General features: G+C 52.9%; 4 protein-coding genes across 4 annotated transcripts; 3 read left to right on the top strand and 1 right to left on the bottom strand.

Annotated features, from left to right (window-relative positions):
* Positions 1-557: 557 nt before the first annotated feature.
* Positions 558-1,265, top strand: PUNSTDRAFT_135044 (uncharacterized protein; the record flags this gene model as incomplete). Its single annotated transcript, XM_007384555.1, has 2 exons — positions 558-828; positions 880-1,265. 2 exons carry the CDS (start codon positions 558-560, stop codon positions 1,263-1,265), a joined length of 657 nt encoding a protein of 218 aa, XP_007384617.1.
* Positions 1,266-3,552: 2,287 nt separating this feature from the next.
* PUNSTDRAFT_135043 (uncharacterized protein) lies at positions 3,553-3,972 on the top strand (the record flags this gene model as incomplete). The annotated part of the gene is made up of 1 exon (XM_007384554.1): positions 3,553-3,972. One exon carries the CDS (start codon positions 3,553-3,555, stop codon positions 3,970-3,972), a length of 420 nt encoding a protein of 139 aa, XP_007384616.1.
* Positions 3,973-5,822: 1,850 nt separating this feature from the next.
* On the bottom strand, positions 5,823-6,080 carry PUNSTDRAFT_135042 (uncharacterized protein; the record flags this gene model as incomplete). Its single annotated transcript, XM_007384553.1, has 2 exons — positions 5,823-5,980; positions 6,029-6,080. 2 exons carry the CDS (start codon positions 6,078-6,080, stop codon positions 5,823-5,825), a joined length of 210 nt encoding a protein of 69 aa, XP_007384615.1.
* Positions 6,081-6,450: 370 nt separating this feature from the next.
* Positions 6,451-9,210, top strand: PUNSTDRAFT_135041 (uncharacterized protein; the record flags this gene model as incomplete). Its single annotated transcript, XM_007384552.1, has 6 exons — positions 6,451-6,583; positions 6,962-6,981; positions 7,042-7,082; positions 7,166-7,522; positions 7,830-8,230; positions 8,285-9,210. The coding sequence occupies 6 exons, from the start codon at positions 6,451-6,453 to the stop codon at positions 9,208-9,210; spliced, it is 1,878 nt and encodes a 625-aa protein (XP_007384614.1).
* Between the last annotated feature and the right edge of the window lie 2,754 nt (positions 9,211-11,964).

The following is an 11,964-nucleotide window of genomic DNA, read 5'->3' as shown; positions in this document are numbered from 1 at the left end:
GCTCATTCCAGGCCGTAATGCTTGCCCAGATCGTTGCCTGCTTGTAGTCGCGTGCTGGCAAGCGCACTCCTCGTCACTCGCCAATGCAACACGAGAATCGTTTCGTCATCGATAGACTCTGCCATTCCATCTGTCTCGCAGGCAGTCCTGCCCCCTCCTATACCGGGGCATGCCACTTTGCTGTCTTCCCCCGCTCTTCTGTCAACGCCGGTTGCTCCAACCCTTTCAACCACGCAACCCTCTACACCCGCAGAAGAAGGGACTGCGATCAAGAGCAACCCGCCGGGCCCGGTATATCATTGTGATCGCCCGTATTGCCCGAACCCACAGGACAAAGACCATCATTACAAGGCCCACGTGGAGAAATACCACCAAAAGAAGACGCACGTTCGCGTTGACGGCGTCAAGCATCGAGCGACGCGCATCAGTAACACGGAGGACTTTCAGTGTGGGACTTGTGGCCGGTCCTGCAAAGGGGCCCAGGCAGCGCGTGTAAGTGGCTCCCTTCGGCTTCGTTAATCCTTGTGCTGACTGTGGACAATTCGTAGACTCACATGATGACGCATATTGCCTCGTCCACTGTCGCGTCTGGTTCCACGGACGAGCAGCTCCAACCCCAGACCGCTGTTGATGCCGCTGTCAGAATGATCGGCTCACTGGTGCATTGTATCACAGGTCGGTCTTCACTGTCGACCGGCGGGTCCTCTCAGGACGAGAAGTCGTGTCCATTGCCGCATTCTGCTCCGCAGGCGGAGACCCTCCAGCGGGCATCCTCTATTGGGAGCAAGTGCCAGAGGTCGAACGAGGAAACCGCCCGCCCGTCTCCTTGTTAGCATAAGAAGGCCCGCTGCGAGTCTAGATTGATTGACGAAGCTGAAGACGAGGCTGACGATGAGCATCACGACGAGGATGAGGATGACAACAAGGACCAGGACGAGGGCGAGGATGAGTACGAGGGCGAGGACGACAAAGACGACAGCAATTTTGGGGACAAAGATGAAGACGAGGACGAGGACGAGGCCGAGGCCGAGAACTTCAACGACGACAGCGAAGTTAAAGTCGGCACACTGCCATCGAGCCCCCTTTTCGACTACTACAACATAGACGACGTCGACTATCCCATGGCTATGGTGCATCTCAGAGACGAGGAACCTGAAAGTATGGATGACGAAGACCAGAAGATCTGGTTGGTGTTAGGTAACGAGGACGATGTCGACATTGAGGTTGGCTTGGAGTTGGAGTGGGAGGATGCCCCCAGGGAATAGGGCAACACGAGCGCAATGCCGAAGTTGCATGGATCCAGGCCACCGTTCACTTCGGCCGAGATGAGTTACTGCAGGATGGAGAAGACAAGACAGCAAAATTGCTCAGAAAGGCTGAGTGTACGGTCAACCTTACGTATTGTGTTCTCATATGTCATAAATGTGGTTACGCACTCGACCCCACTGCTTTGAACAGCCATTTTGACAGCAAACATAACGGAAAGTTGAGCAAGAAAAACAAGACTTCTCTTCAAAAGTTATGCGAACGGTGTGGTCTGGTTGGCCCTGAGGAGGCGAAACGCATATGGCCTCGCAATCAGCAGATCATCTACAGGCTTACGTTACACCCTTCCATTGTTTTCTGCACTTTTTGTCACACGGGGGCCATATCTGAAGCGGGGCTCGCTCACTGGCATACACAATGCCGTGCACACGAAGATATGAAGTCTGTCCCTTTGGCTCAGCGGTGCTATCGGTCTATGGCGCAGACATTCTTCAGCAAGACAATCCAGAAACAATTCTTTCCTATCTTGTATTGTTTCCTCCCCGAGCCCATCAATGATGCCGCCGCAGCGACAGCTTGGAAGCTCATCAATGCCGACCTCGAGCATGTTTCCCTCGAGCAAGTCCCTATCTCTGAACCAGAGGACGATCGCCAACTGTCCGTATCCGAGATGAGGGAGGGCTGGCATGTGCATATACATGAAGGGTCGCACTGGCGTTCAGCTTCAAGAGATTTTCGATGGCTCAAAGGACCCGGAGGCGTTAGGGCTTCTGCAATTATACATGGAGCAATATGTTGACGTCGCCCTCGATGTGCTTCAAAGGGAGCCATACACTGTTTGGGAAATGTAGGCGAATAACGGGATGTGAGTCCACCACAATCGTTATTGTTTTTGTCAGAGTACACGCTGGAGCTCCTAGGAGTGGCGCGGATCCCCTGGGACGGCGGTGGAGATGCTGTTGCACAAGGCAGGGAGGCAACTGAGTATATATACAAAGATACGAGGGGAAGTACACATACCTGTCGCACAAGGCAGGGAGGCAGCTGAGAGAACAAGTCTGGGTTGCTCCCTGGTGCGACAGGCAACTATATAGTAGATGAGTAATCCATCAGCGCAACGAAAGATGGTCCAATGAGAGAAGAGGAGGGTCCTCGGGCGCCCGACACATGACCAGTGGAGCGGCCTAGGAAGGCCGCACAGGGTGCGGAGGCCCTAGGAGCGCCGAGTGACGGAACGAAATAGGGGAGATGCCAAAAGGAGGGCGCGGGAAGCCTAGGAGGGCGCGGGAAGCCTAGGAGGGCGCGGGAGAGCGTGACCGAATAGGGAGACGGAAGTATTAGGGGGAATGAACGGAATGGGACAGAAGCGGAAGCAGAAAGGGAACAATGAGACATGAGGCGAGTGTGGGAGCCGTGCCCTGACAGTTTTTCTTTTTTTCCTGTACTGACTGTCACCATCAGACGCGATAACAATCCCGGCCATGTGGGACACATCAAGATGTGGAAGATATACGTTTGCAAAGTGTTCCCCGTCCTCCTTTTGTCATCAGAGCCACTATTGGCCTTATGCTGAACCACTTCTCCCTGGAGCTCACGGATGATCAACGATGCCATGCTCTAAAACTTGCACAGCTTCTGGATGCAGCGCACAAAGCTGGAAAGCATTGAGACTCATTGAGGTGCACCGTTGTCCTGGTACCTCTTCGTGCCCTTGTACGGGAATGGAAGAGCAAGTGTCAGCAACTGGGCCTCTGGCATGGCACACACCTCCAGAACCAGCGTCCTCAGGTGGCGGTCGTTCTGGTGTCACCGGAGAACGCTGTGCGCCACGAATTCTTTGTTTGGATCAACAACAAAGCGGCCGGCGGCAATATCACGACACTCGTGGTTGACAAAGCTCACGTCCTGGTTGAGCAAGTAACCTTTCGGCAGTGCTTTGCTCAGCTGCAGCAGCTCGCCATCGCTGATGTACAGATGATACTGCTCACCACGACGTGTCCACCATGTATCGTTCCGTACGTATTGAAGACCGTTGGATGCCCTTCGTTTGGGACCATCTGTGCCCCCATCACTCGGCCAGAGCTCAAGTATATCTACAGGTACATTGAGAGAACACCCTCTCATCTGGATGATGGATAAGCTACGTGAAGTGACGAAGCCGTACGGTACAGCGGACAGGGTGATCATATCCGGCGATCATATCATGCACACCATCGAGCAGTGCAAGGACCTCTCGTTGGCGCTAAGCTGCGTTTGCTATCACAGCAAGCTATCGGAGCAAGACAGATGGACACCTACGACAGCTGGGCGCATAGAGGCCCCGTTGTCGTTGCTACACTCGCTCTCGGGTACGGCATCAACATCGGTCACATTAGGGACGTATTCATGTATGGGCTCCCATCTCACGCCCTGGTTGCCAAGCAAGAGGCAGGGCACGCAGGACGTGATGGACGGGCGGTGCAAATCTGGTTCCTTGACCAGAAGGACATTTACCAAGTTCGGGAAGACCATGACGCTCTGCTCGGTGCCACCAAGTTCATCTCATGTGTGTGCAAAGGGGATTGCATCCGCCACTTCTTCCACGAGTTCTTTGATGGTGAAAAGAAGACCTGCATTGACATCCCAAACACGGAGCTGTGCTCTCGTTGCAAAAAGCTTTGCCAGCAGGATTACCCAGAAGAGCTCCCGACCGCTGTACTACCCTAGAGCGTGGACATCGTCGCTCAGTTCGTGCCTGCAGAGATGCTTCCACGTGCACCTCCGCTCTACACAAATGTACATTCATTGCAGGCCGTTGATCCTGCTGCACGGTAAGTCACAGCGGAGGCCGCAATTACAAAATGTACGCTGATATTGGGTCTTCCTCCAGCTATGCCCCAACTGAGACTGTCGCCCTGAGTCGTCAATCCACGGTGCGAGAGGACTACCAGGAGCGGGTGGAGGTTCCCCCCACTCCCGTCACCGGCGCACGTCGCCGACCACCTCCACCCAACCAGCACGCTGACGCTGCGAAGAGCAAGAAATGTCAGATCAATCCTTTGTCACTCGATCGTGACAGCCTTACGAGCCATTCAACATGCACTGGCGACATCTTCACAGACACTGTTGACTATCCGTATTCTGGGTTTGCACTGCCACTCAGTGCCGCTAACTGGGGACCTCAACCGCGCACGGCAGATACAGTGCCTCACATCGATCTCAGCGTATACAAAGGATCTCACGCTGTGAGTCGAGCCCCAAGCCTCAACGTCCAGGCACATGCATGGCCCACACCGCACTCGCGCGGTGCGAATCATTCAATGATCAATGAGGTACATCAGCTCGAGAGCCATCATTCCGTTAGAACAAGCATGTAAGCGACTCGTCCTCTGACCGTGCCGGAACAAGTCTAAACGCTGTCACTTTGGCTTTTTTACAGCATCATGATGCCGTACGTCCTCCTCGCGTTTTTGCTGCAATATACGGCCACTGACCCCTTACTCATACAGGCTGCCGAGAATTACCTGGTTGGATTGACCATACGAATTTCCCGATAACAGCCCAAAATTCACCACGTACCTGGAACATCGGAAGCCCACACAGTCTCGGCCTATGGAAGGCGCTGTCAACACCGCGCATGCTCATCACCACGGCGCTATAGTGGACTCGATTGTGGCTGATATCGAGCTTAGTATGCATTATCTCGCCAAACGCTGTGTCTTGTGCGCCATGCAACACCAGGACGCAAAGCATGACCTCAAAGACTGCACCGCCCAGTCATGGCGGCGATTGTTGGGGCAGCTACTCAATTGGAAGAAGAAACGCAATAGCTTCCAAGAGGCAACAATTGGTGTATGCCATTGGTGCGCGCTTCCTACGGTGCGTATTGTAAGTCGGCCGCTAGCGCCATGTGATCTTAACCGTCTTTGTAGCGTAAAGTTGGCCTGCTCCCTATGATTCACCTGGAGTATGATTGCCTGTCAAAGGATGGTTGTTCCCTGCTATCCTATGATGACATCATCCTCCCCGCCCTCATGTTCCTCCTTGAAGATGCAAACCTGCTACGCCACGTCCGGGAGCTCCTCACACGCGAGTTGGCATTACTGCAAATTCCCAAAACAGCAGAAGCACTGGAATTGGTGCTCTGGCAAGCGTTGCCGTACGGCAGATTTGTTTACTTATTTGTATTCTGCAGTATATTGTGACACCTCCGTCTCGGTGAGCTTTTGTTAGTGTTTCCTCATCCTCATTAATGCTGGCTGCTGACTGAGTATAGTTTAACTAATTTTTATGTTCTTGGCCCGAATCGTGTGTTAAAGTTGGTTAAGTTATGCAATCGGCCATGTATACTAGTATACTTAATGTCAAAGCTATTTCTACCTCGTCTATCATGCTCTTTGAGTCAACGCGCCGTGTTCTGCTTAAAGGGTATGGACTGCGCTATTGCTCTGTATGGAAATGCGGGGTGGCTGTCCACATTGGGCGGTGGGCACAATCACATGAAGATATCTTCATTCGGTATACTGCTCTCATGCCACCTTGCACACTTATGCGTCCCTTCCGTTTCTGTCCAGCTCTCATTTCTCTCTCACACCGTTGCCCTTGCCGCCGCCCTTGCCCTTGCCACCACCCTTGCCCTTGCCGCTGCCCTTGCCCTCGCCACTGCCCTTGCCCTTGCCGCCGCCCTTGCCCTTGACCTCGCTCGCTTGTCGCTCGCTCGCCCACTTGCCGCTCACTCGCCCACTTTTCACCACCGTCCTCACCGTTGCCCGCCATTGCCCACCGTCGCCGTTCTCACTGTCGCATTCGCATTTGCCATCGCTGTCACCCGTCATTGCCATTCTCACTGCCGCCCTCGCCCTCGTTGCCGCCAGTGCCACCGTTTATCGTACTAACCAGATGTGTGTGCCTTCAGCACACACGATTGGCCAGTAGACCTTCGGGTTTACTGCATCGGTGAGAAGGACCTTCAGTCCTCCTTTCTGCTCTTTTTTTTATAGATACCTCGTCGGACCACGTGTACGCATCACTTGAAGACCTCCCTCTCTGGTCCCTGGATCCTCGTGTCCCCGTCTCCTTGTCCCCCTGCTCGTTTTTGCTGCTCCTCAACCACTGTCTCTGTCCTGCAGCAGCGTCACTCCCATTGTAAGTTCTGTTCTTTCTGTCACCTTTTTGTTGCCTCACTGTCCCTTCTCAGCTGCTACTATGCCCCGCAACATAGGTGACCCCCACGCGGAGGGCGTTAATATGCACCCTGTTTTCGAAAACCCGGATCCAAACCGTGGAGAGCCCAACCGTGTCGGGCCAGCCCTCATTGGAGACCTGCACCAGGTCAATTGTGAGTGGGATCCGCAACGTGTTGAGGATGGTGATGGATCAGTCTAGGTGGTTACCATCCATCATTCCCCTTGGTCACCGCTTTTCTGGCTGCTCTGATCATCCTTTGATGCCGGTCTCCTGGCTACATGCCTCCCATCTGTTCACATCAGTTGGTATCAGTTGGCATCAGTTGGTTGACCACACAACTGATGAAACCGGTCCAACAGTCAGTTGGTTGCTTAGATCACTGATTCCAACTGTCCATCTCCACATGCTTGATCCCTATCTCCATAGCTTCGATATCTCCCTTTGTTACCTGTTACTATAGCTTCCATCATAGCTAGATGTATTTAGGGAGCAGGGATGGAGCCCAGAGTCCTCAGACTTCGACTCACAGCTCCATTCCCCTGCTCCCAGGTCTGTCCCTAGTTGTATCTCAATAGACTTCGACTCACAGCTCCATTCCCCTGCTCCCAGGTCGCTACAGCGCGTCAGACAGTCTCCTACGCTGTTACAACGTGAGTACCCTTCATACTTGACGATATGCGACTCCATGCTGATGTCGTCATCGTCGTACAGGATGGTGATATTTTGATGCCAGGATCATCCTCGCAAAGTATCGCGAGCCATTGGGGACCGTTCTCTACTCCCCGAATATGCAATATATTCCCCTCCACCCCCATCCGCCCAACTTCCGCATGAATGCCATGCACTTGTATTCAAACGGCCAGTTTGGCCTGCACGACTGGGTGTTCAACCCACAATTCTACAAAGAAGAAGAGCCCCATGTTCCCTGGATCCCCCTCGATTTGTACAACCCCCCTACTGGCCTGTATATTGCATCTTTGCGGACGGACCTGTATCCGCAACAGTACTGGAGCACCGCGCCCAGCTTCTTTGCCATCTGGGGTGCCGAGTTCCAGGAGATGGAGCGGCACTACCACTTCGTCAATGATTGGTATGTGACTCGCTGCGCACAGAAGAATCCCCCTCATGGAGGTGACAACAAAATTGTCTGGCTCGTCGACAATGTATTCTCTCGTGCCAGGCACACGTGCTTCCATGCCGCGGTCTAACTCGGGTATCGCATCGAAAATTTGCATCTAGAATGGGCGAACGCCCAACGTTCCATGCTCGAGATGTGGGGAGTTTATCTTTGGCTGAGCAGCAAGGACGACCGGGACTTCGACCATCACTGAACCACGCGGAAAGTCATTGGGGCCTTCGTCACGGATTGGACCGACCTTTCCACACTCTACAAGCAGGGTGTTCCAGTGTGGATGCACGTTCCCTTCAAGCAACTACCCTCGAACATCGCTATCTGCGAGCTGGTGTATTCACAACGCGCCCCCGTGGAAGCAGGCCAGGAAAGTGCCAGCCTTCCGCATGTCATCCCTTGGACTCAAAATGCGGGTCATCAAGACGTTGCGTGAAAGTTTGCCCGCGCACTTCGGTTGCAACGAGGTCCAAGGTGTCATCGTTGGGTCCGTTGTCAGCGTCAAATCTGCCGGATACGAGGCGCTCGAGAACACCACCAAGTCTGGGTGGGCGAGTTATCAGTCTTTGTCAGCCGTTCGTTCGGGTTGGGGGGAGTCGCTGGAGCTGAGCGCGGGACCATCACGTCAGTCTCCGGGACCAACAGTGGGACCTTTGCATTTGTTGCGAGGTATGTTTGTCGCAGCGCTCGCATTATCTACTCGTCGCTGATATGCCCATGCAGAGACCAAGGTTGCACGCAATGCAGCCGCTGCCGGCCCACTTGACCCAGCATCACAATCTCGACACCGCATCCCGCAGACGGTGAATAAGGCTATGCAGGTGCAGTTACAGAAGCTCGCGTTATTCGACTTCGAGGGGGAGCAGTGGGTTCTCAGCTGTGCGCCGTTCATCAATGAGATCAGGCGGAGGTACCACGACAACACAAAGATCGTCATCGAAGAGGTGCTTTTGCCGTCACCGCCCATGTCTCTGATGGACAAGCCATCCGCTTCCGCCGCCTGGCGTCGGACAGGCTGGATTCTCTTCTGCTGGAAATATAAGGAACTCATGAGCCATCCCCGCATCACAAATGACTTCACGGTGTTGTCAACCCTGCGGTTCACCCTGGGCGTCTGGTCCTCCCTCTTGGACCCGCATTTGTGGTTGAGGTACTTCGACCCGGTCAACCCTCCAACTGTCGACCGGAATGGGAAGGACAAGGCCGCCGTGGAAGCCACAACACTCGTCCGAAGACTTTTAATCGCGGAGAAGATCAAACTCCCATCGCTCGACAGCCCGCTCTCGTACAACCTCTTCAACTTCAACTGGCCCGACCGCAAGAAGCCGCCACCCGGGCTCCTCCAAGAGGACTGGATGGGGGTCGTAATGTGGGACGTCCAAGCCATGGGCTTCCACCTTGACATGCGCACCCTCAACTTCTATGTCTACTGGTCCATGACCTTGACGACGACCATGGCAAGGGACCAGCTCCGCTACGTTGACGGCCTGATCGGCCAAATGAACAATTGCAACAGCAGCATCGCGCAACATGACCCAGCCGGTCGCATCAAGTCTATCCACGTCCTCGCGCAACTTATGCACGGATGGCAGATCGGCAAAAAGTACGTCTTGTGGGATGAGGCGCGCTCTATGACAGATCAATATTGAACAGGACTGGCGTATCCTGCGCAGGCACCGCTCAAGCACAACATGTACGAGCGCATGGTCCTCGAGGCCTTTATCAAGTGCTTCCTCGAGGCTTTCAACTGCCACCCAGTGTTGCCATTCATGTGTCCCCCTTGTCCGAAGTAGAGCAGTAGAGGTTTGGTCATATCCTTAGACTTTGTCGCTTTTTTTTCCCTCTTGCTTCGCTTTTGTCATGCAACACTATGTTGGTTCTCATAATGTATACTATCACCATGTATATCAGGCTTGCAATGACTGCATCATAATGACTGTGCATTACCATCTTGTCTTGTGTGAATCCTAAGTTGCAACATTTGCGAGACAGTAGCATCGCACATAAAATGCACTCGCGTGGCCCTCCGTGGTCATGTGACCCAAGGAGCCTCCTTGGCTCTCATTGGATCATCTCTCGTTGCGCTGACCCTGACACCACCCATCTCAGTTTTGGCTGTTTGGCAGGTCAGTGTATAGCCACAGAAGTGCTGAGTAAGTCGATTAGCTTAGCCGGTTAGTTTAGAAGGTTAGTTTAGAAGGTTAGTTTAGAAGGGTTAGTTAGGGTTTGTTTGTCTCGAGGGCAGGAACGGTGATGAGAATGAGGCAATCACAGTTATTAGTAGAACTATTAGATGGTTAGCTTAGCTTAGGGTTAGTATTAGAAGGGTTAGTTGGTTAGTTTAGCCATTAGCAGGTTAGGGGTTTGTTTGTCTCGAGGGCAGGAACGGTGATGAAAAACGGGGCTATTATGGTTGGACTTAATCGAGTCTGTTGTCTGTGATATAGGCTTGACAACAGCATAGAATGGTTATCGGTGCAGCTTGTGCTGCCTTCCACCATTAGGGTAGGGGACATGGCCATCCGGGAGTATGGCTCAGTGTTCTTTTCCAGGTAGAGACGTGGACCAACCAGCATTACTGTAGTTTTACGACCTTAGGTTCGTTCCCTGTCCCCTGGCAGTGTCATGAACGCTTAGTAATGACACACAGAATAGAGTAGAACCTTGTAGAAGGCGCTGGAACGCGCCTGAAGGTTCTAGGATTTGTAGTGACTCAGGTTATGACTCGACTGTGACTCACAAGGAACATTGTAGAATAGTATAGAACGTTATGGTAGGGACTGGAAGGTTCTAGTACAGTACTTGTATAGTAGTATATAAGACGCTAGCTGAAGTCGATGGACTTCAGCTCGTCCATCTGTTATACACGCCCTTAGCGCTATAACGATTGACGGTTCGGTTACGGCCTCTCAGACTTAAGACTAAGACACCGCTACCTTAACAACAACAACCCCCACTCGACCTAGTGCACCTAGAGTCTTGACTCTCACGCCTAAGTCACACGACACAGCCTAGACTACAACGACAGACTTTACGCCAAGTCTAACAACCACGACAGTTCGGTACCCGCCTAAGGTACCACGATCTAGGGGTTCTTACAGGCAGCCCGAACTGAACCTAATTTCCCATGTTGTCCCCTGTCCCCCGCCAAAATCCAGGGCCTGAGCTGATCGTGAGAATTATGTTGCTTACTGTGAGAATATATTTAACTGACTCCAGTCAGTTTGTGAACTTCCCACGGCCCCGAACTTGCAGCTGTCCCCTGTCCCCCGGAAGGCGGACTGAACCTAAGGTCGTAAAACTACAGTCGGTGTCATCGTGCTCCACCAACCCAACTTAGGCTCAGGGAATGTATGGAGGATTGGTATTAGGTGATAATGTGCTCTTCTAACCTGTCTTAGGGTAAGGGAATGCCTGTATTTGACAGTGGGGAAAATTTTCAACAAATTCTTCTGCACACCTCCACACGTTCAACCTATGAGTGCATCATCCACCATGATGTCGAAACCGGATGGTGCGTTGCCGATCCCATTAGGGATGATGTTCGCTTTACCCCCCACCTTAGGCTTTAGGGGACGCATCAATCGCACGCATCAGATGGATATCCTTTGACCGACATCACGTCTCTCGACGGCTCACTGACCGACCATTGACCGAAGAGGACATCTAACCCGTCGCTAACCCATTGCAAAGACGACAAACGGATGACGACAATGAGGCCATGGAAATTTTTCTTCCCGCAGCTCTTCCAAAGGACCGCGGGCAAGGGAGCAAAAGAGTCCCGGTGTGCGCGCCGTGGAATTCATGGACATCGCAGGTCGACGAGGTACCCAGGTGACGCTTCTCTGCACAGTCGTTGCAGAGATCATGAAGGACGTTTTCTCCACCCGCCGATCGCCATTCGTGACAGACAGACGATAAGACACCACCGTCTTTTAGCGCGGCTATTGGCAAAGCGTGGCTGACGATAGCGGTGAAATCGTGGATGTACGAGAGTGACAGTGCAATATGAGTGTTCACACCACTGATCTTCCGCAGCTACCCAAACTTTGCGACAGCCAGCTAAGAGCGACGACAGTGCGCATGCACTTCAGGGCTCGCGTACTTGGGGTTACAAAATGCACATTTCTACGCAATGTGGATGCGTTGATTGGCAACCCGTTGTCGAACGAGTTTTGTGTGGTGATGGCTGTGTCGAAGAGGCGAGAGGAATTCTTGAGGCGATAGAGGTGTAGTGCCGATTCTTCAGCTTCTTCTGCCAAAAGCACAAACTCCTGAGGTCCCGGGCTACCTAAGTCGGGGATTGCTCAGTTGGCCGTCGGTTATTGAACCTGACTTGAATTTGATGGGACAAGCTTCTTGAGAGCTCGTCGGCGATACCTATAAAAGGTAAGATGAGAGTG

Source organism: Punctularia strigosozonata (genome assembly GCF_000264995.1).
Source record: "Punctularia strigosozonata HHB-11173 SS5 unplaced genomic scaffold PUNSTscaffold_7, whole genome shotgun sequence".
Classification (NCBI taxonomy): Eukaryota; Fungi; Basidiomycota; class Agaricomycetes; order Corticiales; family Punctulariaceae; genus Punctularia; species Punctularia strigosozonata.
The sequence above is the reverse complement of the archived record's forward strand: the minus strand, read 5'-3'. Positions and strand labels throughout refer to the sequence as shown.